Raw genomic sequence first — 26,915 nt, 5'->3', positions numbered from 1 at the left:
TGAGGAGGATGGGGATGACGGCGACTGGGACAGAGAGTCCGTTCTCTTCCAGCTCTCATATCTCACGGTTCCAAATCCAAGGGGATGAGACTTTATGGAGGAATTTCTGACAGGTGGTAAAGCAGCTCCCAGACTGTACATTGAGGCTGCGTCTACCGGAAAGACCAGCCCCATTTCAGCAGTGGCCCAGTCTCACACACACACACACACACACACACACACACGCTCTCTCACACACACGCGCGCGCACACCCACACACGCGCGCGCGCACACACACACACACGCTCACACGCACGCACGCACACACTCCGGGTATGTGCTGCCAGTGGAATCCCATCCCGCCTCCCCCCACCCCATGCCCTGTGTTTGTGGTAGACGGTCACTAAGTGCTTATGAACGTCCTGAATCTTCCTTTCACGGTCCTGTCCCCAGGGTTGTCTCTAATGCTTCATTATCACCTTCCCTGTCTCAGTTCGTCTTACACCCTGCATGGGTTCTAGAGTCCTGGGCAGCTGGAAGTACTTGGGCTTTTTTAACGTATAAATATAATAGAAACCACCAAATACACACAGACAGGTGTGAGCCAGAAAGGACTGCTCAGAGAGGAGGGACGAGCGGCTGCTTTTGAACCACCTGAGGAGGGTGCTGTGTGTCCAGCCCGGCACCCTGAAAGCCATGGACCCCAGTCTTCATGGTGTAGGTCTGCTGTTTGGGTCCAAAAAATAAATAAACAAAAATAAGTCCTAGCTGGGCAGTCCTGTCTGTAGCTCCCACTAGCTGTTTAGGGATGGGAACGCCACCCATCCCACCGGGGGCAGGAGAGGAGGTGGGTGGTGCTGAGTTGCCCGAGCCCACTGTGAGCCTCGCTCGGGCAAACACTGACAGTCAGTCTTCTGTGCGGCCACCGTTCTTACAGGCTCAGCTGAGGGCCTGGGTGCCACTTGCCTGTTGGTCTGTGCAGGTGAAAGAGGCAGGTCTCAGGCTTCAGCCGCCGTGGACCGCAGCCCGTGCCAGGCTCTGTGTATTTGTGTAATCCCCCGACACCTGTGCTGGGGGTCGTCCCATTTTATAGAAGAGGAAACTAAGGCAGATAATTTACATCGTAATCTCGGCGTGGGCAGAACGAGAAATCCCCATGGTGTTCGGGAAACTTTGCCCTTTTCCCAAGTCTCAGGGAAACAGGCCTGGCCATGTCTTGCGTGGCTGTGTTTTGAAAGAGAAGCCCATGCGTTACTAATTTGTCTTGACCTTCGGAGCCCTTGGTGAAGCCAAACGCTAGCTCAGTGCTGGCGTGTGTGAATGGAGGGGCCACCCCCAGAATAGAAGCCCTGAGCTTCCAGGAGCCACCGTTGTCCCCACTGCTGCACCCCCACCCCTGCCCCCTGCAGCCCTCTTGCCTGTCCTGGGCATCTTCGCTGGCCTGGGGGTTGATTTTCCAAGAGCAGGAGGCCCTCATTAGCCACACCACAGAGGTCAGGGGCATGGCTATCGCTTCTAATTTGTCCCAACCCGATGACAGCCTCAGCTGCAAGGTGAGGTCTTGGGACTCCTTGCCCCCGCCAACCCTGCAATCCCCATCTGAGCTGAACTGGGGAAACAGGCCCCACCCCCAGGCAGCCCGGCTTCAGCTGAGCAGATGACCGCAGAACTCTGGCCAAGTGCAATACAGCACACCCCTCTCCAGCCGCTCACCTGCCTCGCCGTCTGGACCTACAGCTCAATTCCGCCCACTCTAGATTTCTCGGCCTTTGGGGACCTGGTGAAGTGAATAAATCTGGGCCCGCCTGCCCTGTCTGACTCCAATAAAGCCCTGGGAGATAACAGTGCTGATACCACTCGGCTCAGCAGTCCTCTCCCCGGGCCTCTTGTCCATCACGGGGTGGAGGCCGGCCCCACGGATGGGGCCAGGATGATTTCCGCTCGCTGCTCCAGGAGTGGCGGCAGAGGCTGGGAGAAGCTGTCTGTCCGGTGATCTCCATACAGGAAGGAGGGGCCGGGCCGCCCCTGCCTCAGTGGCTCCTGGGGTCCACATGGAGTCCGGGCAAAGCTGGCAGCCCAGCCCCCCACCTAGGCTCTGAGATCAGATGCCATGGGCCTGAGCAGGGACTGAGACACCAACCCCGGTGAGGGAACCTGAGGGATACACCCTGAGGCCAGACTCTGAGGGGACGTGGTAGACAGAGACAGAGATGGAGACCCAGAGACAGATGGACAGACATGTGCAGAGACTGGAGAGTGAGAGAAACCGACCAAAACAGAAATAGGGATCAAGAGACAAACCCAAGAAGACTCAAAACACACAGGGACACAAAGACACACAAGAGAGGGAAAGAAAGACAAGAGAAGCAGAGGCAGAGAGAGAGCTTTTTTTTAAACCATCAACAAGAGAGGCACAAAGAGATGAAGTCAAAGACAAAGGCCCAGAGACACACAGAGACCTAAAGAAGGACAGAGAGAGAGCACTGATGTCATGGAGCGGATGAAGATGCGTTTTGCATCCCAGCAAAGGAACCGTCAGGAGTTATGCACCTACTTTGCTTCATCTCTGCCACAAATCAGAAGCAATAACCTGCCAGAGAGAAATAGTGCAGAGCACATCCAAGCCAGACCAGCCCCTCGTCCCCTAGGTGCCTGAGTCTGGAGCCTTCCTTTTGAGCCTATCCTGGCCCTGGAGAAGCCCACCACCTGCCTGGCCTTTGCCTTTCCTGTTCTCTGTCAGGGATGCCTGGCACACCCCAGTCCCAGCATTTCTATCTGCCAAAATCATGCCCATCTTTAAATTCCACCTCTTCCAGGAAGTCCTTCCTGACTTCTTCTTTCCCTGAACAGTCTCCACCTCCCCTACAGAGTATCATGTTCTCTCTGGAAGGAGCTGTTCTTATCTTCCATCCGTCCATCTCCCATTCTATCTGGAGCTCCTCCAGCCAGGGCAGGACCACAGGATTTCAATGCTGGCGACCCCATCGCTATTGATCTGAGGATTCATCTTCATTATCTGGTGCCTCCTGTCTGTCTGCAAGCCCCAAGGAGGGAGTTGATTAAAATCAATGGCAAATGAATAAGCAAGCACAGGAAACCCTCCACTCCCCAACTCTCAATTCCTGGCCTGGTCTGTGCTGTCCCTGCTGAGGTCCCAGGTGGCAGCCTGGAAGGGGAACCAAGGAAGGAGAGCTCCCGGGTCCCACTCCCTCACCCCTCCTTCTGTGGTGGTCCTGTGACTATCCCCACCTCAGAGGTGAGGAAATGAGGCCCAGGGTGATCAGGCCGCTGGACAGGGAGAGTCACCCGGATCTCCTGACTCCGAGTCCAGGAGGGAGGGAGGGAGGCGGGCTCTGAGCCTCTCTGGCTCCACCCAGCCCATCCCTATGAGGACAGGCCCCCTGGCCTTGGGACTACCTTTCTTATTGTCCAGACCCTGACTCTCTGGGACCCTGGAGGGAGTTTCCAAAACAAAGGAAGAGCCCGTCCTCGTCCTAGGGCCTGGGGTTTGGAAGTAGAGAAGGTTTTGCATGAACAGTGCATTCCTCTCCCCAGATCCCACTCATCCCGTGTCCATGGCAACCGGCCTCCGACAGCCCCTCCCCCCATTAGTCTGTGCCTAGCTCAGGCTGAGGCCACCATCGCCTGGCTCGCTCGTCCCACTTGAGTGTCCTTCTGGGAGAGGCTGCAAGGAGGCGCCTGCTTGGTGGAAAGCCCAGCCCGAGCTGGCTCGCCACCACCTTGCTGACCACCATCAGTCCTGCTGTCTCTGCACAGTGCCGCGTTCTCTCCTGGGGAGGCTCTTTCAGAAAGCAGTCAACACGTATTTGCTGAGTGCCTGCTTGGCCCAAGGTCCAGTGATGGGGGCTGAGGGAAGGAGCCAGACGCCAATTAAGATGTGACCCTGCCCTGAAGGGGTTCCTGGTACAGTTGGGGAAGTCGAGGCAGGTGTTTGTAGGAAAAGAAATGCAATGCCAGGGGTTGTCTGAGAGAGGCCAGAAGAGCTGCCCCAGCAGTTGTGGGGAGAGTGAAGGAGGGCCTGTCTTCCATCCTTGGGCTGGAGAAATTTTCCAACAGAGGCACGGTTTGGATGGGTTCCTGGAGGATGAATTGGAATCTAATTTTCAAAAATATGTATAGGCTCGTATAGCTTTTTAGACTTGCAATGCTTTTTGCCCTACTTGATCTCTTGATCTTATTTTATTGGTAGTTGTTATTGTCTCCATTTTACAGATGAGAAGATTGAGGTTCAGGGAGATGAAGGTATTTGCCCAGGAGTGTCCAAAGCAGAGCTAGAATTCAACCCTAGATGTTGGGAGTGAACTAGACGTTTTTCTCACACACATTGCAGCCCCTGCCTCTGGCGGGAAAAGGCATGTTGAGGAGACAGAGGATGAATTGACCTGCCTGCAGGGGACCAGAGCCCTTGGGGTGAGGCCAGACCCATGGGGTGCCCTGCATCCTGGGTGAGGAGGAAAGAGCAGAGATTCCAACAATAGATAGGCCTGGGTTCAAATCCCAGCTCGGCCTCCAAACAGCCTCTGAAGGCACCTAGTGCCTCCAGTGTCTTATGAAACACAACTTGGAAATCTAAGCTCCCCTGGAAAAGGTGAGTCCACCCCTGTGAGGTCGGCCCGGGCCCCGAACATGGTGAGTACAGAGGCCAGCTCTGTGCCAGATGGTGTGGGCCATGAGCAAGCACCTACCACGTGCCAGACACTGCCTGTGTTATCTCTATTAATACTCACAACAACCCAGGAAAGGATCCATCATTGCCGCATTTCATAGGTGGGCCTGCTGAGCACAGAGTGGTGAAGAAACTGACCCAGAGTCCCACAGCTGGGAAGTGGCAGAGCCAGGACACTGTGTGACTCAGAGCCTCTTCACCACCCCCGCACCTCGCTCCTGCTGCCACCAAACAGAGCCCCAGACTTGGGAGGCATCTTGGTGGGATTTCAGGCTGCAAGCCTGGCCCTACTCCCAGGTGGGGCAGCCCTCACCTGTTGGGGACAGCTCTGTGACTCTTCTCTGCAGCCGTGCCAGCCTGGAGGGCTGGGTAAGGCTAACTGGGGACGTCTCTGCATTCCCCAGGGCCTTATCTTTCCTTTACATTAAAAAAAATTTTTTTTTTGCTTTTAGTATGCAAAATTTTCCACCATCTGCTTTGCCTTTGGCAGAATGTTTGCTGAAAATATCTCTCTTCCTCTCTAATTCCCGTAATTTCTTAGGGCTTTGGGAGCCTCCAAGCAGAGCAGCAGATGCTCACAAGGGCCTCCCAAGCTTACAGACTGCTGGCTGTCCTTGTGCCAGGCAGGCAGATGTTGTGTGGCCCAAAAGTCACATCTCCCCGCCTCTCAACCAGAGTGGGGCACTGGGGTCTCTCCACTGATGGAACAAACCTGACCTGAAGTTAAATCCTAGGATTCAGACCCAGAGTGGCTGTCTAGGTTGGCCTCTTTTTGTGTGTGATGAAGCCCTGAGAGGTGTCCCCAGGGTCACAAAGAGAGATGGTGGCAGAGCAGAGGCAGGAAGCAGGTCCCCCAAATCCCAGTGCAGTGCTGTGAGGTCAAGTGGCCAGCATCCTGCCTGTTCCCTGGACCGTCCCAGGCAAGGTATCTCCACAAGCCGGCAGCTGCCACACATGTTCTCTGAGGCAGTCAGGAAAGACTTTCCAAAAGGGAAGACTTCCCCCCACCTTCAAGTACCAAAACTCTGAGTTTCCATGGTGACAGTCAAATTGCAAATCCATCCAAGAGTGAGCCAGGGGGGAAAAAAAAAAAAAGCTGGCCTCTCCCCAGAGAAGCGGGCATGGCTGGTGCTGGGGCTGTCCGCTTCTGAGGATGAGAGCTGGGCAGAGTGGGGCAGCCCTGCTGCGGCATGATGGGAAAATCTCAGGGACGCCAGGTCCCCAAGCAAGTGGTCTGGGGGCTCAAGCCACTGCAGAGGGGGAGGCCCCCCTCCTCCCTGCCTCCTGGCAGAGCCCGGGTGAATCCATTTAGTGACATCTCCTTCTTGGGGAAGCTATCGGGACAGTCTTCTCCCTGGTGTTTTCCCATTTCCAATCTGAAAATCAGGCGTGGGCAGAATACAAGCGCTCGTCACTGACCGAGCCATCCTGGACTCAGCCTTTGGGGAATTAGAGGAAAAAAATCAGCCTTCAGACACACAGAGTGTTTTGTTGAGGATGGAAGAACAAGAACCAAAAGATTTATCAGCCTAAAAGCTTTGTTAATAGACCTGGAAGATTTACGATTGCAGCTGCCGTGCAGAGAAAAAGGTGACAGCGGCAATCGAATGGCCAATTAGCCAAGGTTCGGGTTTTACAGCAACATTTGGAGGGGGAGGAAGAAGAAAAACTTCTTCCCTTGCTGCCAGAGGAGTATTTGGATAAACAGCGTTTGCATTGGGCTGTGTCCAGGGATGTTCTCTGCAGTGTCTCCTTGGTGCGTTTCTTTCCCACTGACATAAGTGCCGAGGCCAGGTGTCGACACTGCCGACTTCCTTGGGTTTATTCCTTTCGAGTGGGGTTTATTAGAGTGGACTAAAAATGGGATTGAGTTTGCACCACAGAGACCTCTAAGCTGAGGCTTGGCCCCCTGCTTGAAATCGCAGACACAGTGAGCAAGGATGCTTGAGCCGAGGGAGACGTATCCAAAAGGGATGAGTCGTTGGCTGGCTGCTTCTCTGCTCTGTGATGTCTTTGTGAGCTCAGTTGTCATCTGGGGCTGTTCCCCCCCTTCCATGGCTGTGGCCCTTGTCTATAAAAGGAGACAAAAAAACAAGACAACTGACTGTCACTTGGGGAGGTTTATTTTTTCTAAACCTTGCACAGCATAGGCACCAAGTGGGAAATAGGCAATATGGCCCCCGAACCCCACCTCCAGGGTTGGTGCTTGGACAACACATACCCCTCCCAACAAAAAATGCTCTTGCAACATAGCATAGCAGTCTTCTTGCAGCTTAAGCCCACTCTTAGCTCAACACTGTGACCATGTACCACAGATGACAGAACAGGGAGCAGAGCGAAGAAATGCGGTGAATGAGTGGCCACCATAACCCGAGTCCTGGGATGTCCTTTCCCATCGTCTCCTTTCAAGCTCTTGGTATGTTGTGCCCTGTGGCATCTGCTCATTAGCACCGAAGAATCCAGGCATTATTTCCATACCATGGAGCCCCATGTCATGTCCCCTACCCCCCACTGCCTCAGCCTCATATTCTCCACCCTGCCCCAGAATTTTGAAGGTCCTGCATATCAAACATGGGGGAGACGGAACATTCCAAGTCAGGAAAAAGGAATAAATTACCCATAAGCATCTCTGCCAAAGAGACGGGGAAATCAATGTGGAGAATAGTAACCGTGTTCCCCTCAGGGATTTCCCACTGCTTAACAGGCTGCTGGACACCCCTCCTCCTGCTGTGGGAGGGGGCAGAATCCTCCCCAGTTCCTTTGCATCTGCCCCAGGGGAGACGTGGGGAACTGCTTGCTACCTCCTGCCACCTCCCACTCCCTTTGTCTGGGGACCCACAGAGTTGGCATTTAGTCAGTCAGTGAATGAGCCAAAAATACGTAAATGCTTATAAAACTGATGCCCATAAAAGCGGGTCTCGGTGGATTCATATCAGAGAAACCCAGTCTGGGACCTAAAAAGCAATTGCAAAATAAGTCAGGCCTTTACTTGCGTTTCTCAAATATTGTAAAGGGGGCATGTGGACCACAACCCCTCCCATCCCCATCTCTTTTTGATTCTACATCACAAAAGCCCAGAAATCCAAAGCAGAACTCTTCCTTGAGGGCAAGAAAGGAAAGAAACAGCAGAAGAGGCAAAATCCTTGAGCAGACAGAGGAAGGCAAAGCTGGAAACAATCCTGTTAGCATCGTTCTCGTCCCACCCCCACGGATCAGGCTCTGCAGGAGAAGCACGCCAGCCTTAACTGTGGTGCAGTTTGGCCCCTGCCCTCCAGGAGCCTCTCGGTCTGCTGGGGGAAACACACACAGAACACTTAAAGCGGGAAGTAGTTGCTGCAGGTGTAGCAGAACACACAAGGCGTTCAGCCAGACAGGTGGGAGCCATAGGGAAGGCTTCCTGGAGGAGGTGGTACCCGAACTAAGCCAGAAGAAGAGGGGTGGGCAGGGCATTCTGGGTAGAGGGAAGCCAGTCCCTGAGGGAGGTGCTGACCGGCAGTTTGGCAGGAGCTCCAGGCCGCGTGGGGCCAGAGGAGCCCCAGATAGGAGGGCCAGTTGTGCGGGATGATGCTGAAGAAGTATTGGAGGGCAGGAGTTCAGGCTTGATCCTGTAGGTCCCGGGGAGCCTGTAAAGAAGGGTGAGCCCGGACCTGTGTGTTAGCGGAGCCTATGCAGAAGGAGGTGCCTGTGGATGGGGCCCAGCTGGGAGGTGTCACAGCAATCCAGGCTGGAGACGATGAGGCCTTGAGTGAAGCAAGGGCAGCGACCAGGGTGAGGAGGCCACTGATTGAAGAACCGCTTAGATGAAACTGGCAAGATGTGGGGATGAGGGAGGCAGAAGAACCAATTAGTCATTAAAGCTTTCGAAGCACGGCTGCCCTGCTGTGGAAGCACAGGGTCATGGATCTCTTAGGCTGAAGTGGTCAGCCAGCTCCAGCCCCTCTGGTTGCTTGGTTCTATGACTTGTGACTTCCTTAGCTGAAAGGTGACACAGGCTGAAGGCATGAAGACTTTCCAGAAGTCTCTAGATCCAGGTGGAAGCTACATGGCATGGGTCCTGCCATTTCCCTTCCTGTAACCACTGTGGGCTTCCCTAACTGACCAGACTCTCTCCCTGCTGGGCCTTAATGCAATTTCAGGATTCTCCTCTGCACGCTGCTCCAGAGGGGCCTCGAGCATCAGATGAAACCTATTAGCCGCCCTTGATATAGATTGATTTTGTTTCCAGTATCATCTCCCACCAAACATGTCCCTATGGCTCAGGTTTGTTCTACAGATCAAGTAAGATAATGCTTCCCAGGTGCCTAGCACAGTGCCTGGCAGAAAGCACTCAACTCCCTCCGTAACCAGCATATTGCATTCCTGGGGAAGACACACTGACTCTTACCCCACCCGCTGAGTTAGTCACCTATGCGAGCTGGTTACCTGTGATCCCAGACCTTTCTGTGCGGTTATACTTGCTATTATAATTACATCATTTAATTAAATGTTATATAAATTGATGAAAAAAGTCAGAAAAGACAGAGAGTCGTTTCATCAAAACCAAGACTTTGGAAAGACTTGGTAGAAGTCACTTGCTTAAAAAAGCTATTGAATTAGGTGTAGGCAGCACAACTGTAAAAAAAAAAAATGGGAGAAAGAAATGGAAAAATAGAGGATTCCTGCTTGCCCATGTCTTCAAGATCTGCTCCAATTTAAAGAAACTGAACCTGAGAATCACAATGCAATATGGATGCAGTTTAGACACGAAAGACCATGTGGGTAGATCTCAAAGAAGCGCACCCAAGCCCTCCATCGAAAGATTGGCGAGTGGATGTACATTTCTATGCTTAAAATTAAAAGAGTGTTTAATGTATGAATAGATCCTGTATTATGACTCCCACTGTTGATTAACCAGCCAAATATGGTTGCATTTAGTCCAGAAAAGAGGGTTTCCACCACAGCAGGTGCTCACTGTGGGAGCTCCCCCTCCCCTTCCCTCTCCTGGGGTTCCAGCCCCACCAGCCTTGCTCCTTCTGCATTCACAAGACCCCACTGGGAGTTGCTGTATGAGCTGGGATGAGAGCCCAGGCCTGCTGGCTCCCAGTTTAGTTCTTCTGGTGGAATCAGAATGGTTACAAACACAGGCTGTGGAGCCAGCCCGCCAGAGTAAGAATCCCACTGTGGGCAAGGGCCTCGGTTTCCTTGCCTGTGAAATGGGGACAATGCTATTTCCTATCTTGCAGGGTTGTTCTGAAGCTTCCTTGAGTTAGTGTATGTCCGGGGCCTGGAGCCCTCCATCAGGGTCAGTGAGGACTGGAATTATTCCTGCAGAGCATGGTCGGGCACCTTTAAACGTTGCCAGGTGCAGTTGGGCCTGCACCGAAGGGGGTAATCAGCTCCTCCCAGCAAGAGGCTTCTGATTCAGCCACAGGGAGGGGGTGATGGGTGGAGATGGCTGCCTGAGGACTGAGCCCTCCCTGCCGGTGCTGGTCATACTGGGCACCGCCTCCTCGCACCGGGACTCACCTCTTTGACTGACAGAAAGGAGTACCCTGCCGTTCCTATCCCCAGACCACTGTCCCTGTGCCCCAAACACCAGGGCCGGCGGAGGTCCTATGCCACTTTGTCCTGGAAAGAAGAGGCCTGCCCTGGTCCCCTCTGTCTGACATGCCTGCCGGTGGTGGCCAGTGGAGGTGACCTCCTGTGCTGGTGTCTCTTTTCCAGTGGTTTCCAGCGACAGTGACAGCGACTCAGATCTCAGCTCCTCCAGCCTGGAGGACAGACTCCCACCCACTGGGGTCAGGGACCAGAAAGGCGACAAATCCTGGGGGGAATCGGGTAAGTGTGGGAAGCTGCACTGTTTGTTCCCCAAGCCCCCGGGGCAGTGGCTTTGCTGCTTCTTCAGGCTACCGCTCCCTAGTGGCTCCCCAGTGGGTGGGTCTGTGGAGTTGTTCTAGATCCGGGAGGCAAAATGGGCCTTCAGCTGGGAGGGCTAGGAGCTAAAGTGTTGGCACCACTCAAGAACAGATGGAAAGGGGAGTTCCCGGCCGGCCTATGGTTAGGATTCCGGCTTTCACTGCCATGGCCTGGGTTCAATCCCTGGTCAGGGAACTGATCCCACAAGCTGTGTTGAGCAGCCAAAAAAAAAAAAAAACATATGGAAGGGAGGCTCAGGTATATATGCAGAGAAGGCCTGGGGGCACATTTTCCATTGCTTTCCTTTAGACACAGGAAGGACCTTCCCAGGAAAAGGACCAGCTTCATTCAGAGTTACTCCAAAGGTTAGAACTGGGATACTTGCATGACATTTCAGGCTGAATTTAATACCTAAGAAGAAAGCTTTTCAATAACTGCCTCAAACTGGAAGGAAATGGAAGGCTGGGTGATCTTCTGCCAGAACTGATACAGAAGGAATTCCTGCCGGGGGTGGCAGTCTGGACTAGGTCAGAGATGCCAATGCCTGGCACTCCTGTGCCCATGGCAGACATTACTAGTTGATCATGGTACTCTCTCCCACAGAGGCTGACGTGGCTTCGGAAGCCTCCTCCATGCAGTTTTCCCAGGGATCAGTATCAGTAGGCGGGGATGATGCATGAGGTGAAAACTGTCCCCAGACTAGATGATCTCTTAGGCCCCTTCAAGCTGCAGATTCTCTCTTAGAAAAGTGTGGAGGACACTTACCTGCCAGCCTTGGTTGCTAGGGCAGGTTTTACGCTCCTCACTTCCCACTACCGCAGCTCTTGTCCCCTCTCTTCACACCGGCTCTCAGCTGCGACCAAGCGGGTCAGGAGATGGAAAGAAGGAGTGCAGTCTGCAGGCCCCACCTCTGCTCTCTGGGCCGGGCAGGGGCGAACAACCGTGTCTGAGTGAGGATTCTCTAGTTTGCAGAGGCAGCAGTGAATGTCCCTCTTGTTGGGTTAACAGAAATTTACATGCTTCCCCACGACACCCTCCTTCTCCGAGGGCAGGACAGACTCAGCCTCACTGCCAGTTTTCATGTGGGTAACTACTTGTTCCTTAGTGAAACGACCTGAGGGCCCATTCGATTGCCTTTGTAGGTTGTGGGCCAGTCGGCAGTGGCCAGAGGGTGGGGTCCCGCTAGAACATGGCAGCCATGTGGATGGGGAAGAGGGGGTGGCGGTTCCCAGGGGAAGGGGCTCTGGCAGACGGTCCCATAGATACAGGTCACAATTCCAAATGAGGAGACTTTAGATCAGCTCCTTGTCAGGCTGAGATGGTCCCTGTCTCAGTTCAAGGCCCAAAGGACCCGGCCCTGAACCATTCATGTGGTCTCTTGCAGGTGGCAGCGTGGAGTCATCAAAGATGGGGCCTCCCCGCCCACCCAGCCACCTCTTAGGGAGCCAGAGCAGCCTGGCCATCGAGACCGGACCGACTCTGCAGACCCGCAGTGGGGTGCCCCACCCTGGCCCGACCCAAAAGGCCACAGTGAGTACCAAGCTCCTCCTTCCAACCTACCCACCTCCTCTCTATCTGCACCCCCCACCCAGGGGGTGTTTTCAGTTCTCTGCGCTGGAGAGTGCTAGGGGGTGTTTTCAGTTCTCTGCATTTACGAGCCCTGTGCCAGGTGCCAGTCGAACAGAGGCAAGCCAGACCCATCCATGCCCACAATGAACAGAGAGAGGGGCCCAAAAGAACAGTGGTGACCGTCCCTATCCGTTCTCAGTAACTGTAACAATGGCTGGCTGTTTCCATCCTCTGCTTTATGAAATGTATAATCTTTCAGAGCATTTCCCTTTTGCCTAACAGTCACAGTAACTCCGTTTTCAGAGCACCTGCTATTCGCCAGGCAGTGCGTGCCCAGCCTGGGCCGGGTGCGGTGGGGGACAGTCCCTGGCCTCCAGAAACCTACCGCATAGCTGAGGAAGGCAAATCAACTCACCCAAAACAGAGCCCAGGCCAGGGCAGGCCCAAATCCTAAGAGGGAGGATTCAGGACCCCTAGAGCTGACGGCATGGAGGCCGGCCTGCCCTTGCACTTCCAAGGTCAACTTTCGTTCTCTTGGCCAAATAGACAGGAGGCTCATTATCCCCATATGGAAGATATGGGCTTCCAGTGTGGAAGCCGAGGGCAAGAGTCCAAGCTCCCACCTGCCCCGGCCAACCTGAGGTCACCATGCACTTGGGGCAGGGGAGTCCTCACACTCAAGCGGGAGAAAACTGTGCAGGTGCACGATCGGCGCCTAGCCTCCTTCCAGAAAGAAGCCCCAGCTAGACTTAGTGCGTCTACAACCAGAGGCTCCACGGTGCACGCTGCGCGGGTCAGCGCAGCATCTGGTGCCCCTGCCGCGCACGGGGACAGCTGCAGGCCTGCTGGGGTGGGGAGTACCCACAGGAAACCCTGTGGGAGCGCTCCTCCCCTCCCCTTTCCCCTCCCCTCCCTCCTCCTCCCTCATTTCCCCTCTTGATGGTCATGAGGGACGGAGACAGACTGTGACACTGGGCGCGCAGGTCTCAGGGAGGGAGGCGCCGTGGGCGTGCGCCCTCTCCCCCCTACCCTCGCCTCCTGCAATCCCCCAGAGAGGGCAGTTTGGAATCAAGCAGGCCCAAGCTCCAGTCCCAGCCCTGCCACCCATACCCATGGGAACTTGGGCAAACCATCAGGCCGAACCACATGAAATTGCATTTTTGTAGATCAAAAACAGTTAAATATTGGCAAATCCATAAGATTCAACCTAATATTTGATCTCTCAGTGCCCAGTTCCATTATCACTGAAATGGGGACCACATCGTGTCCCTTGCAGGTTGCAGAGAGGGTAAGATCCAGGGTCCATGTGGGGTACCTACCTGAGTGGGTCTTCAGGAAATGTCCAGTAATCACGGGGCAGGCTGTGTGACCCAGCACGTAGACAGGGTTCCAGGGCTTAAGCTGTTACTTGGACAGGACTGGCCTAGAGGAAGGTTGTATGTTCCCATGTCCATTTGCTCCTGCTGGCGTCCCAAGATCACCTGTGTTGACTAGCCCAGGTATCAATGGCCACACTGAAGCACGGGGACTGGGCGACTTGCCTGCAATGACACAGCACAGCGGAGCAGGGCTGGGCCCAGCATGCAGGCGCCCCCTGCCCAGCCCTCAGCCGCCGGCCCTCCCGGGCAGCCCCCTGCTTAGTTTCAGACAGGGAAGCTGCTTCAGGTGCGGGCCACTCCAGCAAGGAGTCAGCCTTCCCTGCATTTCATTCCCAAAGTTCACACTGTCACTGGGGTGGGACTCTGCCTCTGCTCCCCCTATAGTGGCCTTTTTTTCTCTCCCTCAAAGGTAAAAGGCACACCTGGGCGAGCCCCTGCTGCTGACGTGGGCTCCGACGGTCCCCTCTGCCTGCCCTGAGCAGAGGCGTGCTTGGTGCATGGGGCAGACTTTCCGGTGGAAGAGCTTGAGAGAGAGAGAAAGAGCTGGAGCCAGACCCTAGCCGGCTCCTTCCTGACCAATCCCCAGGCCCTCCACCGCCAGCCCTGTCGGACGTGACCTCTGACTCAACAAACCAGTGTTTGCGGGGCTGAGTCTGCTTCCCCCCACCCAGTGCCTTTCTGCACCCCTTCTCTCCTGGGAGCCCCCCTCTCCACCGCCACCCCAGTCACTCCCCTCAGCCGTGACCTTTATTTATTGCCCCCAGCCCCACCCCCAGTCTACCCCTATGTTCATTTTAAGTTTGCTCTTGTCTTAGTTGGATTGGAAGGGCCTTCAGACCCACCTTCTGGGCCTTCCCCTATGCACTGCAATTTCAGAGGGTGCCAGGCAGGGCTTTCTCCATATTTGTATTCACGGAAAAAGAAATCAAAGCCTGAGCGTGACCCTTCACACCTGAGAGTGGCCCCCGGAGTGGAGCCCAGAGCAGGTGGGATGAGAGATCCACCCATCCTTCCCCTTCCCCTGCGGCTCTGAGCGTGGATGCAGCCTCCTCCCTCCTGGCCCAGGAGCTGCTCTTGAACCTGGCTCTCTGTTAGGTTTCTTGGAAGCCCTCCTTGGCCTCCCCGAGGGCTGATGGAGCTGGAAAGGGTTCTGGTGAACACTGTGAATTCACTCACTGAAGAGCAAGCCGCCTTCAGCTGAGCCCCCTGCTGGGCGTGAAGCTCCCTAAGCCATTAATTCACTCCTCTTCAGTAAGCTCAGTTTGGCAGAAAAACACTTAATTCAAAGTGTGGGCAGATGCTTCTGGAAAACCTTTCCTGGAAGAGAGAGAATGTGTGTTTCTGTGTGTATGGCGTCCACACCCTCCTTCCTGACCACCCCGTGCCTGGTCCTCGAAGGGCCTTCTTCTCCAGGCTCTCAGGCCCCCACCATTAGCTCTTTTGCCCTTGTCACTGGCAGACAGTTAAAAAAAAAAAAGTAATAAAAACGCTGTTTCCCTGTGACAAGTTATGCTTCAGAATAAAAACAATAAAGATTAGAATTTGCATTGAGCCAGCGTGTTGATCAAAAGGCCACAATCGCTTGTGTTTCTGAGATGCATCAGTAGAGAAATGGATGGAAAAAAATGTGGTATGCTGGTTGCTGGAACACTTGCTAAGCCACAGTAAAAGGAATGAGCTAGATCTGCGTGGGTTAGAAGGGCTCACAAACCTAACGTTGAATGGGAAAAACAAGGCCATCTAAGTAAAAATAAAAAGTACAAATAATCAAAATGAGTTATATGAACTTATATGTACATGTGTCAAAATGCGTGTAAAATGGGCGAGGATTTGTGGTTAAACACTGTGGACTGAACACATCTGTATTTCCTCTGTCTCCCCAAACCCCACCAAAATGACATAAAGGAATGAAAATGGCATGAACTGCAAAGATGGCAGCAGGTAAGAGAGGTCTGAAAACTTTGGAAGATGGAAGAGTATAACTTGTTTAGTGCCAGCTTCCCCCACTCCCCAAAGTGTCTAAGGGAAGCTGGCAGCCCTTAACAAGCCCATTTTCTCTGCAGAATCCCCCAGATGCTCAGAACATGGAGGGACCAGGTATCCCTAAGGTGGAAGTTCAAGATGGTGTGAAAATAGTATTGGTTGGAAGAAGTGGTTAGACCCGAGCCCAGATGGCACATGACTGCCCTTCTCTGATCCTGGTAGAAGACAGGTGTACAGCTGGCCAAGGTTGAACTAGAAGGATTCTGGATTGGGAACCCCAAGACCAGCCAAAGGCTGGGGTGAAGCGATGGTTAATGGGGAGACCCTCAGCCCCCTTCCTCTGCTGACAGCTGGGCCTGTTCCCATCCAGCCACCCCAAGGCAGGACATTACTGAATTTCTCTCTGGGAAACTGAGCAAAGAGAAAAGACTGACAGATCCTGAAATTGACAATTCCCCAGTCTCTACTCAGTCACCACTATGAGACCCCCATTCCCAAGCCCTACCCACATGTACAGAGCTTCCTGTTAGCTTTGCTGTGTTACATAGTGGCAACAGCCAGGGGCACCAGCAGTTGACCAAAACCAACAGCCGAAGGTGCAGAGACTCCAGTACACAGAAGAAAGGGGTCAGAGAACAATCCTCTGAAGATATTTGCCCATGAGACAGGAAGAGAGTGTCATTTTTTAAAAGGAAGTGTTAAAGCTCTTGAAAATTTTAAAAATATATATGATAGCAGAAATTTTAAAAGGCATTAGAAGGGATGGAAGATGTGAGAAAATCTCCCAGAAAGTAAAACACCGAAACAAAGAAGGAAAAGTCAAGACCATTGGACAACCAAAACATCAGATCCATGCAGAAGGTCTAACCTCCAACTAATAGGAATTGCAAGCCAAGAAACAGAAAAGAGAGGAGAGAAAATTGTAGAAGAAATGATACAAGAATATCTCCTAGGACTGAAGGAAAGGAGCTTCCATAGAGCAAGAACCCACCAAGTGCCAAGCACAGTGACATAAAACCACAGCCGTGCGGTGGGCCACCACCATCGTGAGCTGCCATGTGACAATACCTGTAGATGAGGATGCACCTGGCCTGCAGGTGCAGTGCAATCACCTGAAGTCTTGCTAAAACAGATTCTCACCCACCAAGTCTGGGCCAGGGGCTGAGCATGTACGTCTATCAAGTTCCCAGATGAGGCTGCTGGCTGGAGGACCACATACTCTGAGGAGCACTGGTCCAGAGCAGTGGTGGTCACCACTGACAGCTCATTGGAATCACTTGGCCAGCTTTACACACACTCATGCTGAATGCGCCCCCAGAGATTCTGGTTTAATCAATTTGGGGCCCAGCCTTGACTTTAGGATTTTGTAAAGCTCCCCAGATGACTCCACGTGCTGGCAGAACCAAGAACCATTTCCCTATAGAAACTCTTCTATGTGTGTTCCAGAAGATGTGCACAGGATGTTTAGAGCAGTACCTTTTTATTAGCTAAAAACTGGGAACAACCTAAATACCATTGGCAGAAGACAAGATCCATAAACTGTGATATAGTCAGGCCACGCTCAGTATAGATGACTCTCACAAACAATGCTGAGCAAAGAAACAGATGGCAGAAAAAATAAATATGTTATGACACCGTCTATATAGAGATTTTAAAACATGCAAAAATGTTATATATTAACATATATTTTATGCAGTGGAAGAATAAAGAAATGCATAGGAAGGATAAACAACAGCTTTCAAGATACATCTTGAGAAGAAGAGGCACAAGGAACGGTTTCAACTTTACTGATAATGTTTCATTAATCTCAGCGATGGATAGATGGGTTTGTAATATTTATAATATTTCATTATATATCATATTTGAATTATTTTTATATGTCTGAAATCTTTCAGAATAAAAATTTAGGGAACTATAGCAAGCCTTATCATGAAATTTCAGGACACCAGGGTAAAAATCCTAAAGAAAAAAAAATCCCAAGACCTTCCAAAGAGAAAAAAAATTTTTTGAAACACGTCATATACCAAGGGTCAGGGATTAACATGGCTTTGAAATTCTCAAAGCAAATTTTGAAGCCAGAACATAGTGAAGAAGTATCTTCCGAATTCTGGCAGGAAATAATTTCTAATCTGGGTTTATATCCACCCAAATCTTAATGACAGTAGAATGAAGATATTTTCAGACTTGTGAAGTTTTGTTTTTTTTTTAATTTACCTCCCATACATTCTTTCTCAGGCAGCTACTACAGGATGTGCTCCAACCAAACAAGGGAGAAAACCAGGACACAGGAACACAGGAAACTGAGGATCCAACAGAGGAGAGAGGCAAAGAGAGTCCCCAGGATGTTGGCAGTGGCTGTGTGTGTGGGCTAGAGGCCAAGGCCAGCCAGCCCAGATTGGAGCATGAGGACAGGGGAGATACACAAGGATGCAAGGATGTACAAACAGGATAAGAAACATACCTGTGTTGGAGAGATTGAATATGATATCATGATATTCTATATCATGACATATAATATATAAAACTGAAAAATCAAGAAGTAGAATCAGCATGAGATTTCAGTACAAAGGTAAACACCAGCAGAAATGGCTGAGTTCTAAGGGTTGCCTAGAGAGGGACTTGGGTTGGGGATGGGGGGGGCAGGAGATTGCTGCCCTATGTTATAAATTTTATAGTACAGTTTTTAACTTTGTACCAAATTATATTTCTAACAATGGAATTTTTTGTGGAAAAATATGTATCAAACAGGATAAACCCGTGGGATGTGGGTGAGAGCCCTGGAGCCATAGCAGGAAAGTAAGATAAAGAGGCGATGAGGACCTGCCTTGCAGAGAAAATACAGCCCCAGACGTCCCTATATCCAAATGCCCGGCCTGTAAGGGACTGTTGCCTCTGCCTCCCGGCTCTCAGGAACCTCTGTGCTGGGACCGACACCCCCTTTAGACTCCTCAGACCTGATGTAGCACAAGCCACCACACCCAGCTCCCACTAGAACCCCGTGCCTGGACCAGACCTAGTCTAGGAGAAGGACCCAATCCTTACAGCCTCCAGGGTGAATTCCAAATGTGTTTCCTAGAGATGTGTCCCCGGGTTGATGGGGTTCTGAAGTAGTTTCATCAAGTGTTAACCCCGGAAGCCTTCAGCTTTAGGGCAGAGATGGGATGCAGATACCCCCACCAGGGTCTGGGAGCTGCCAGGAGTCAAGGGTTCTTTATGGTGGGTCTGGGAGCCAAGAAATCCTTGCTTTCTGAGTCTCAAGCATCCAACTTACAAATTAACTTTTGAACCTGAGACTCTCACAGTTAGGGGTGGAGGATGTTCTGTGGCATCTGTAAAAATCATGGAGTGCAGAAATGACTTGATTTGTCCCAAATATTGGATAACCCAAGTAGTCCCTAAAAGAGACCACAGGTGAAAAGCTCATGAACTTTGGATACCTGATTTTGAATCCCAGCTCCACTACTTAGTACCTGAAATTATGGGTACTTCTCTGTCTCAGCTTCCTCATCTGTTAAATGGGGATAATACTTCCTTCACAAGATTGTTGTGGAAATTAAAAACTTGAAAGCACTTGTAAAACTCCTACCACTGCTATTAGTCATGACCCCCGTAGGATTCAGACGTGGCACTTGCCTCAAGAGTTGTTTAGATGACGTAAGAAGGTAAGTGCAGTGGCTGCATGGAGCCTGGGACACAGCAGATGGTCATGCTCTTCCCCTCGGGGAATAATGGTTCATCTATCCAGTATTGACTGGGCAGCTGCCAAAGTGTCAAGTGCAGCGTTAGAGGCTGAGGTTCAGTAGTGGCCCCCACCCTTCTGCAGCATCGAAGTCACCCGGTGGGCTTGTTAAAACACAGGTCACTGGACCTTACCCCAGAGCTTCTGGCTCAGAGCTCCAGGGTGGGGCTGAGAACATGCATTTTTAAGTTCCCAGGTGATGCTGATGCTCCCCATTGGGAGACCAACTTTTTTTTTTTTTGGCTGCGTTGGGTCTTCGTTGCTGCACGCGGGCTTTCTCTAGTTGCGGCGAGCAGGAGCTACTCTTTGTTGCAGTGCATGGGCTTCTCATTGCGGTGGCTTCTCTTGTTGCAGAGCACGGGCTCTAGGTGCGAGGGCTTCAGTAGTTGCGGCACGCAAGCTCAGTAGTTGTGGCTCGTGAGCTTTAGAGCACAGGCTCAGTAGTTGTGGCACATGGGCTTAGTTGCTTCGCGACAAGTGGGATCTTAGCAGACCAAGGAGTGAACCCGTGTCCCCTGCATTGGCAGGCAGATTATTATTATTATTATTTTTTTTAATTTATTTGGTTGTGTTGGGTCTTCGTTGCTGCACGCAGGCTTCCTCTAGTTGCGTTGAGCAGTGGCTTCTCTTATTGCGGAGCACAGGCTCTAGGCGCGTGGGCCTCCATAGTTGCAGCACACGAGCTCAGTATTTGCGGCTCACGGGCTCTAGAGCGCAGGCTCAGTAGTTGTGGCGCACGGGCTTAGTTGCTCCGCGGCATGTGGGATCTTCCCGGACCAGGTCTCAAACCTGTGTCCCCTGCACTGGCAGGCAGATTCTTGACCACTGCGCCACCAGGGGAGTGCAGGAGACCAACTCTGAAGACCCATGGATCTAGTGGAACCAGTCTACCTGTGTCTCCCTGGACTGACACCCCTAGACCGACCCAGGCAGGGGAGCGGCGGGCGGGTGATGAGGACCGGGCTGGCAGAGGAAACACAGCGCCCCACTGGACGAGGAGACAAGCCTGGGACCGAGTCCTGCTGCCGCATCCCACCCCTGGACAGAGGCCCCGCCCCCAGCTGTTCCTTAGCCCTGGAGCAAAGAGCATCCACAGGCCCAGCAGGTGAGTCACTTCTACCCACAAAGATGGGGGCTGGCACCTTTCCCAAAGGAGAAAACGCCCACTTTCTGGCATCACATCCCTAGGTTCCCAGAAGCCTGAAATCTCTATCTCTTCCTGTTCCTGCCTCTCCGGTGAACTGTCTCCGACGTGTTCTCCCCGAGTGCCGTGCCGGGGGAGCAGCAGGCAGTGGAGAGGAGAGCTGCCCGGCTGGAGGCCCATCAAGGACCCCAGGCGGTGCCCTCCCTCGCTTCCCTCACAGCTCCCGCCTCCTCACACCACTTTGTTTGCTGACAACAAAGAGAGCCCTCAATTCCACTGAGCCGGGGCCTGGGAGAGATGGAGCATTTTGCTGTGTGATAATCGTCATGGCCACCATCTGTTGAGTCAGGCACCTGCTGCATGCTTTAGGGATCCTCACCCACCCATGCAGCAGATACTTCTAATGTTCCCATTTTACAGAAGAGGAAACTGAGGCCCAGGGAGGTCAGGAGTGCCTGTATTTGAATGCAGAGCAGTCAGATGCCAAAGACCATGCTGGGTTGAGAAGGGGGGCGGTCTGGTGAGAACAAATCAGGATTCAGTGCAGGGAGGGAGGTCTGTGCAGGCAGAGAAAGACACAGATCATAATGTCTAGATGAGTAGGGTAAAGTCAGCCCCTTGTCCCACTGGGGTATTTTCCTTCTGCTGATTAACAAATGAGAATAAAGTTCAGTCACTGCACAGAGATTTTGCCCCCACGTTGGACACTGTCTCGTGCCCAGCAAGGCTGAGCACACGTCATGCTCTCCTGAGTCCTCCCTTATCAGGAGACCCGGGGTAGGTTCAGGGAAGCAGTTGTCTTTTCAGGCCTGTATAAGCGGGAGGATTTGGCTTAGAAGGTTTCCAGGAGCTTCCATCAATCAAATAGCCTCTCAGCACCTTTGGAGCCGGAGCCTGTCTCTGGACTGACCTGCAACTCCTCCCAGGGTTGTGGGAGCCGCACCTGAACATGACTCCTGAACTCCAGGACCGGGAGCTGCAATTCCACAGCCCCCAACCCATCTCAACTGTCAAACCTCCACAACTGTCTTGTCTTCCCACGCCACCTGCCCCTCTTTCCTTTATTCTCTTTATTTTTTTTTATTGTGGTAACATACACATAACATAAATTTTAACCATTTTTAAGTGTACGGCTCAGTGACATTAAATCCATTCACATTGTTGTGCAGCCATCACCACCGTCATCTCCAGAGCGTTCTCGTCATCCCAGAGTGAACCCTGTGCCCATTAAACACTAACTCCCCATTCCTCCCTCCCCACCCCCAGGCACGCCCGTTCTACTTTCTGTCTCTATAACTTAACTACTCTAGGTACCTCATGTAAGTGGAATCATACAGTATTTGTTCTTTTGTGTCTGGCTTATTTCACTTAGCTTAGTGTTCTCAAGGTCCATCCATGTTGTAGCCTGTGTCAGAATTTCATTCCATTTTATGGCTGAATAATATTCCACCGGGTAGATCACATGGTTTTTCCATTCATCTGTTGATGGTCATTTGGGTTTTTTCCACCTTTTGGCTATTGTGAGTAAGACTGTTATGAACATTGATATACAAGTATCTGTTCGAGACCCTGCTTTTAATTCTTTTGGGTGTATTGCTGGATTACGTGGGATTGCTAGATTATGTGGTAGTTCTACACTTAACTTTTTAAGGAATCACCACTGTTTTCCACGGCAGCTGCACCATTTTCTATTCCCACCAGCAGCACACGAGGCTCTGCCTTTCCTTCTAATGCAGGATGCTGTCCTGCATCTCTCTGCCCCCTGTGGCTCATGGCATGGGGAACAGCTGTCACCCAGGGAGCTCAGCGGCTCCCTCGATGGCTGGAAGCTGACTGGCCTCAGTGCTGGCCTCACGGGCACATGCACAACCCGTACCGTCACACAGGGCCTCACACTCAGTTTCAGGCTCTGCTGTCACTGTCTCGAAATTCTCAATAACGTTGAACAGGGGGCCCCACGTTTTCATTTTGCACTGGGCCCCACAAATTATGTAGCTGGTCCTGGCTGGCCTGGCTGTTCTTTCTGGGTGCAGACCTTGTGAGTATGGCCAGATCCACGGTCAGGGCCTGACGGGGAGGGTCCTCACACTCTCTGCTGAGGGGCAGCCTGGGGACACCGGTTGTCTGGCCCTGCTGCCAGCCCATCTATGAGATGAGACAACTGCACTAAATAGTTTTCTAATTTTGTTCCCCAGAGGTCCCTTGGGAGGGGGTGGAGAGATGGGAAGTCCCAGGGGCAGGGGTGGGACCCATCCCCACCCCTACTGCCAACATAGGGGCTCCCTTTGACCTGATCTCTGTTTGGTTCTGCAGCAGGAAGGAAGCCTCTGGAAACTGACCAAGCTGTCTGGATCCTCCACCCCAGGCCGCCCCAGCCCTGCGCTCTGCCCCCAGGGAGGGAGAGAAGCCTCCGGCATAAGGAGACCAGGTGGAGAGCCCCGTGGTGGGAGAGGTGCCCCAGGCACCAGCCAGAAATGCACTGGGAGGGGCCCTTGCCAGGGAAGATGGACAGCACGCACACGCACGCGCGCGCACGCGCACGCGCACACGCATACAGAAAGATCCAACCGTTTACAAAACACGTGTGACCAGTCGGTTCAAATTGCTCATCTGAAGGGCCACCAAAGGCTCTTCTGCACACGGGAGGGATGAGACTAAAGGAAAACCTGGCACTGGCCTTGCCCAGACCATCTGGGAAAAGGGACCCTGCCAGACACACACTGGCAGAGCCCCCCGCAAGGCTGTCCCCTGCAGTGAAGGGCCTCGGTGCTCTAGTGTCCTCGTCCCTGTGCCTTCACCAGCAGCTGGCCAGGGCTCCGACCTGCATGCGCCCAGCCCCGCCCCCCAGGTTGCCTTGTACAGAAAGCCAGGGAGAACTGGTGGCTCCGTCAGTACCAGGAGATGGGGAGGGGGAGGAGGGCGGGCAGGGGGAGGGGAGAGGCGGGTGGGAGCTGGAAGAACCCTGGGAGACCTGGACAAGCTGCCCCCAAGGCCTCACCGAGACAGGCCAAGCTCTGAGCTCTTTGATGCAGACCGCAGGATGTCTGCAGCTGCTTCAGTGCCAATTACTGGAGAAATAATTCAGCGTGCTCACCCCCTGCCTCTCAGCAGACACTCTTTGGGGACATTTTAAATCTGACTGTACCTGCTGAGCAGCTGACGAGTGAAGCCTCTCCCTCCCCACTGCCGGCTTCTCCACCCCTCTGCCCAGGCTCTTTAATGGGGAAAAGGGAACCTAAAGCTGGGTGTTGTCATCCCTGCCCCCCGCCCGAGGCAGAGCCTGCTCGGATCAGCACCCTGCGCCTGCCGCCTGGGCGCTGCCTCTAGATGAGGTGCAGCTGAGCTGGGTTCCCTAGAGTCCGTCCCCCCACCCCTACCCCCACCCCATCTCCTTAAAGGCAGGGTCATGTCTTATGCATCTTTGAGTCCCTGGTTAGCTGTCAAGAAATATTGCTGGGTGGAGAGATGGGTAAATGGGGAGGGAGGGAGGCAGGGAGAGTGTAAGGGAAGGATGGATGGAGGAAGAGGGAGAGAGAGGGAGGGAGGGAGAGAGTAAGGGAAGGATGGATGGAGGAAGGGGGGAGAGAGGGAGGGAGGGATGGAGGGAGGGAGGGAGGGAGGAAGGGAGGGAGAGAGTAAGGGAAGGATGGATGGAGGAAGGGGGAGGGAGGAAGGGAGGGAGAGAGTAAGGGAAGGATGGATGGAGGAAGGGGGGAGGGAGGAAGGGAGGGAGAGAGTAAGGGAAGGATGGATGGAGGAAGGGGGGGAGAGGGAGGAAGGGAAGGATGGAGGAAGGGAGGGAGGGAGGAAGGGAAGGAGGAGAGGGAGGGAGGGGTGGATGGGTGGAGGAAGGGGGAGAGAGAGGGAGGGAGGGGTGGATGGGTGGAGTGTTGGGCAGATGGATGGAAAGATAAGTGAATGATTATTGTGTGTGGACCAGTGTACTGAAAGACAAGAGAGGATGGACAGAAGGATGGACTGCTCTCCTGAGGGAGGATGGATGGATGGATGGATAGAAACACTCCGAAGTCCAGGGCCCGTCTGTTCTCCATCCCTAGGGAAAGGCCAGCAGATCAGGAGCCTACACTTTCCACAAGCTGTGGGGTCCCCTGCCTGGGGCTCACTCAGTTCCAAGCAGCTGATAGGCTCCCAGGGGAGAGCCGATGTTGAGACAGACCCGGGCTGCTGAGGACCCGGTCTTTGGAGCCTCCATTAGTACTCTGCCCGGGCGCCAGGCCTCCAGGCCCCAAAGCAGCTGCTGCGTGGGGTGTGGCAGAAGCAAGTCCGGCTGCCCATCTGGCTGCACCCCTCTCCTCACTGTCCTGACTCTGCCGCCTCCAGAGCATGTGGGTACAGACAGGTTGCCTTGCCAGCATGAGCCTCGGTTTCCCCATTAAATAAAAGGTTGAACCAGCTGTGCTCCAGGGTCTTCCGGCCCTGAAGGTGGTGACTTTGTAGCTCCGGGGTGAGAGCCAGCCTGGGGCAGGTGTCACCTGGGAAGGAGGGCTCCCTCAACAGCAGCAGCTCCGCTACAGGGGCTGGAGCACCAGGAGGGAAATCGATGGGAGCCCAGGGGCACTGTCTCTGAAAGAGCCAGGGAAGGGAGCCCTGCACAACCAGGAACAGATCCCCAGTGTGGCCTTTCCCCACCCTGAGGTCCTTCCCAGTCTAAACAGATCATTCAACACAGTTCATGTGCAACAACCTGCTGTTATCTGAATGGTTGGTCCCACCATTCTTCTTGGGGAAGGAACTGTCTTTGTTTAGGAAAATACTTTTTAAGGCTGATTGTGGATGATCCTGAGAACATAGTCTAACTGGGACCCAAGGCCCCAGAAGAGATAGAAATGAACAGGAATTTAGAGGAAGGAAGAGAGGTCAGAGAGTGATGCCAGAGAGATAGGGTGAGGCTGGGGATCCCTGAGTGAAGCCACCACTGCCCCCCACATGGCCACACGCCCCCAAGGGGGCCAAAGGACTGGCCTGTCTTGTTCCCTGTGATGCTGTTTGCTCTGCAGTGATATAAGCCACTCCCACCCACCTGAAACGTCCACAGTGTCACCTGCACACCCACGTACCTTGTGGAGACAGATTTGGGGGAAGAAGAGGCTGAATTTCACATCTGAATCTCTGTGGTTCAGAATCTTAGTATGGAAATGATATCCACTCCACAATATGGAGTCAACCCGGCCAAAGCAAGACCCCCGAGCCAGAGGTGATGCAAACACCCCAGGTTTTGCAGAAACCTTAGCAAAGGCTTCAGCCTTTCCCAGAGCACCTAAGTGGACTTTGAAGGCTCCCCTGCTGGATCTGAGGAGCATGGAGACCGCAGCCAGGATGACCACCCATCCCAGTGTCCCCACACCTAAGGGATTTCCCAGGATGCAGGACTTTTGGTGTCAAAGCCTGGAAAGGTCCCAAGCACACTGGGAAGGGTCGCTCACCGTAAACAGCTGACATCTGGGTCCCACGGGCCACACTGGATGCTAGACTAAGCCCCTCACACACTTCACCCCCATTAGTCCTCACGACAGTGGGAGGCAGACATATTCCTCCCACTTCTCAGATGAGGAAACTGAGGCTGGGAAAGGTTAAGCCACTTGCACGAGATAACACAGGTAGCAAGTGGTAGAGCAAGGATTTGAAGCCCAGCCCCCTACTCTTAAGCTTGTGCTCATCTACATGGTCCCCTGAGGATTCTCAACTTGTCGAAAACTGAAATCAGCATCCTCAAGCAGCCTTACTCTGTGCCCTGGTCCGGGGCATGGGTCTAGAGTCCTCTAGTTTTCTGGAACCACCCCCCTTCCTGCCAATGGCTTTGCCTTCCTTGGGCCCCCTGGCTGTGGGTCCCAGCAGGCCTCTGCCACCCACACCCATCAGCCCAGCAGAGCCCTGTGGAACTCCACCACACACCCTCCTCTGGAGTCAGAAGAAACAAAAATGCCCCCTCCTTCCTGCCCTGGTTTTTATCAGCCCCCCTCCCCACTGTGTTCCATGCCCTGCCCCCCATCTGCTGGCAGCACCTCCCTCATCCGGTCCTAGGAGGGAAGCAGTATTTCCCGCCCAGCCCAGGGATTTCCAAGCTGGGAATTCAAACAGTGCAGCGTGGAACAGGCTCAAACAGAGTCAGCTAATGGAAATAACAAGATGAAAAATTATTCCAGGGAAAGAGCGATTTTCCTTTTACCCTGCTTGACTCAGAAAACACTGTGATTGCAGTAGAAATTGGAGGTGTCAGAGCTGGTATCTGGGGAAAGAGAAATGAAAGCATTCTGCTTGCGCTGTCCGCGCAGCCCCAGGGGTGAGAGAGAATGTGAGGTTAATCCCAGGCCTGGCGCACAGCTGGGCCCAAGCAGGTGTGTCCTCCCTGGAAGCTGCAGGTGGCAGGATTTGCCACCAGCTGGCTGAAGAGTCAAGGGCAGAAAGCCCAGGCCCTGGAGTCAGACAAAGCTGTGTTTTTTTCCAGCTCTGGCATCCGCTGGCTGTGTGACCTTAGGCAAGTAACTTAACCTCTCTGAGACTCAGTCTCCTGAAGATAA

General features: G+C 53.1%; 1 protein-coding gene and 1 long non-coding RNA gene across 9 annotated transcripts in view; both read left to right on the top strand.

The window, feature by feature from the left end:
- The window catches only part of RPH3AL (rabphilin 3A like (without C2 domains)), a 145,086-nt gene extending 129,830 nt beyond the window's left edge, over positions 1 to 15,256 (top strand). For all 7 annotated transcript variants that reach the window (XM_061176825.1, XM_061176824.1, XM_061176826.1 and 4 more), the window contains 3 exons: positions 10,371 to 10,484; positions 11,947 to 12,092; positions 13,920 to 15,256. In XM_061176825.1, the coding sequence (XP_061032808.1) occupies positions 10,371 to 10,484; positions 11,947 to 12,092; positions 13,920 to 13,988 (329 nt within the window). In that variant the 3' untranslated portion in view covers positions 13,989 to 15,256. The remainder of the gene's footprint in view (positions 1 to 10,370; positions 10,485 to 11,946; positions 12,093 to 13,919) is intronic.
- Positions 15,257 to 17,733: 2,477 nt separating this feature from the next.
- On the top strand, positions 17,734 to 22,766 carry LOC133080721 (uncharacterized). 2 transcript variants are annotated; one of them, XR_009698592.1, is made up of 3 exons: positions 17,734 to 18,062; positions 20,043 to 20,337; positions 22,690 to 22,766. It is a non-coding gene; the product is annotated as an uncharacterized LOC133080721 (long non-coding RNA). The 2 variants fall into 2 exon arrangements; XR_009698593.1 differs by lacking the exon at positions 22,690 to 22,766 and adding an exon at positions 20,421 to 20,540.
- The last annotated feature ends 4,149 nt before the right edge of the window (positions 22,767 to 26,915 follow it).

Source organism: Eubalaena glacialis, chromosome 19 (genome assembly GCF_028564815.1).
Source record: "Eubalaena glacialis isolate mEubGla1 chromosome 19, mEubGla1.1.hap2.+ XY, whole genome shotgun sequence".
NCBI lineage: Eukaryota > Metazoa > Chordata > Mammalia > Artiodactyla > Balaenidae > Eubalaena > Eubalaena glacialis.
The sequence above is the reverse complement of the archived record's forward strand: the minus strand, read 5'-3'. Positions and strand labels throughout refer to the sequence as shown.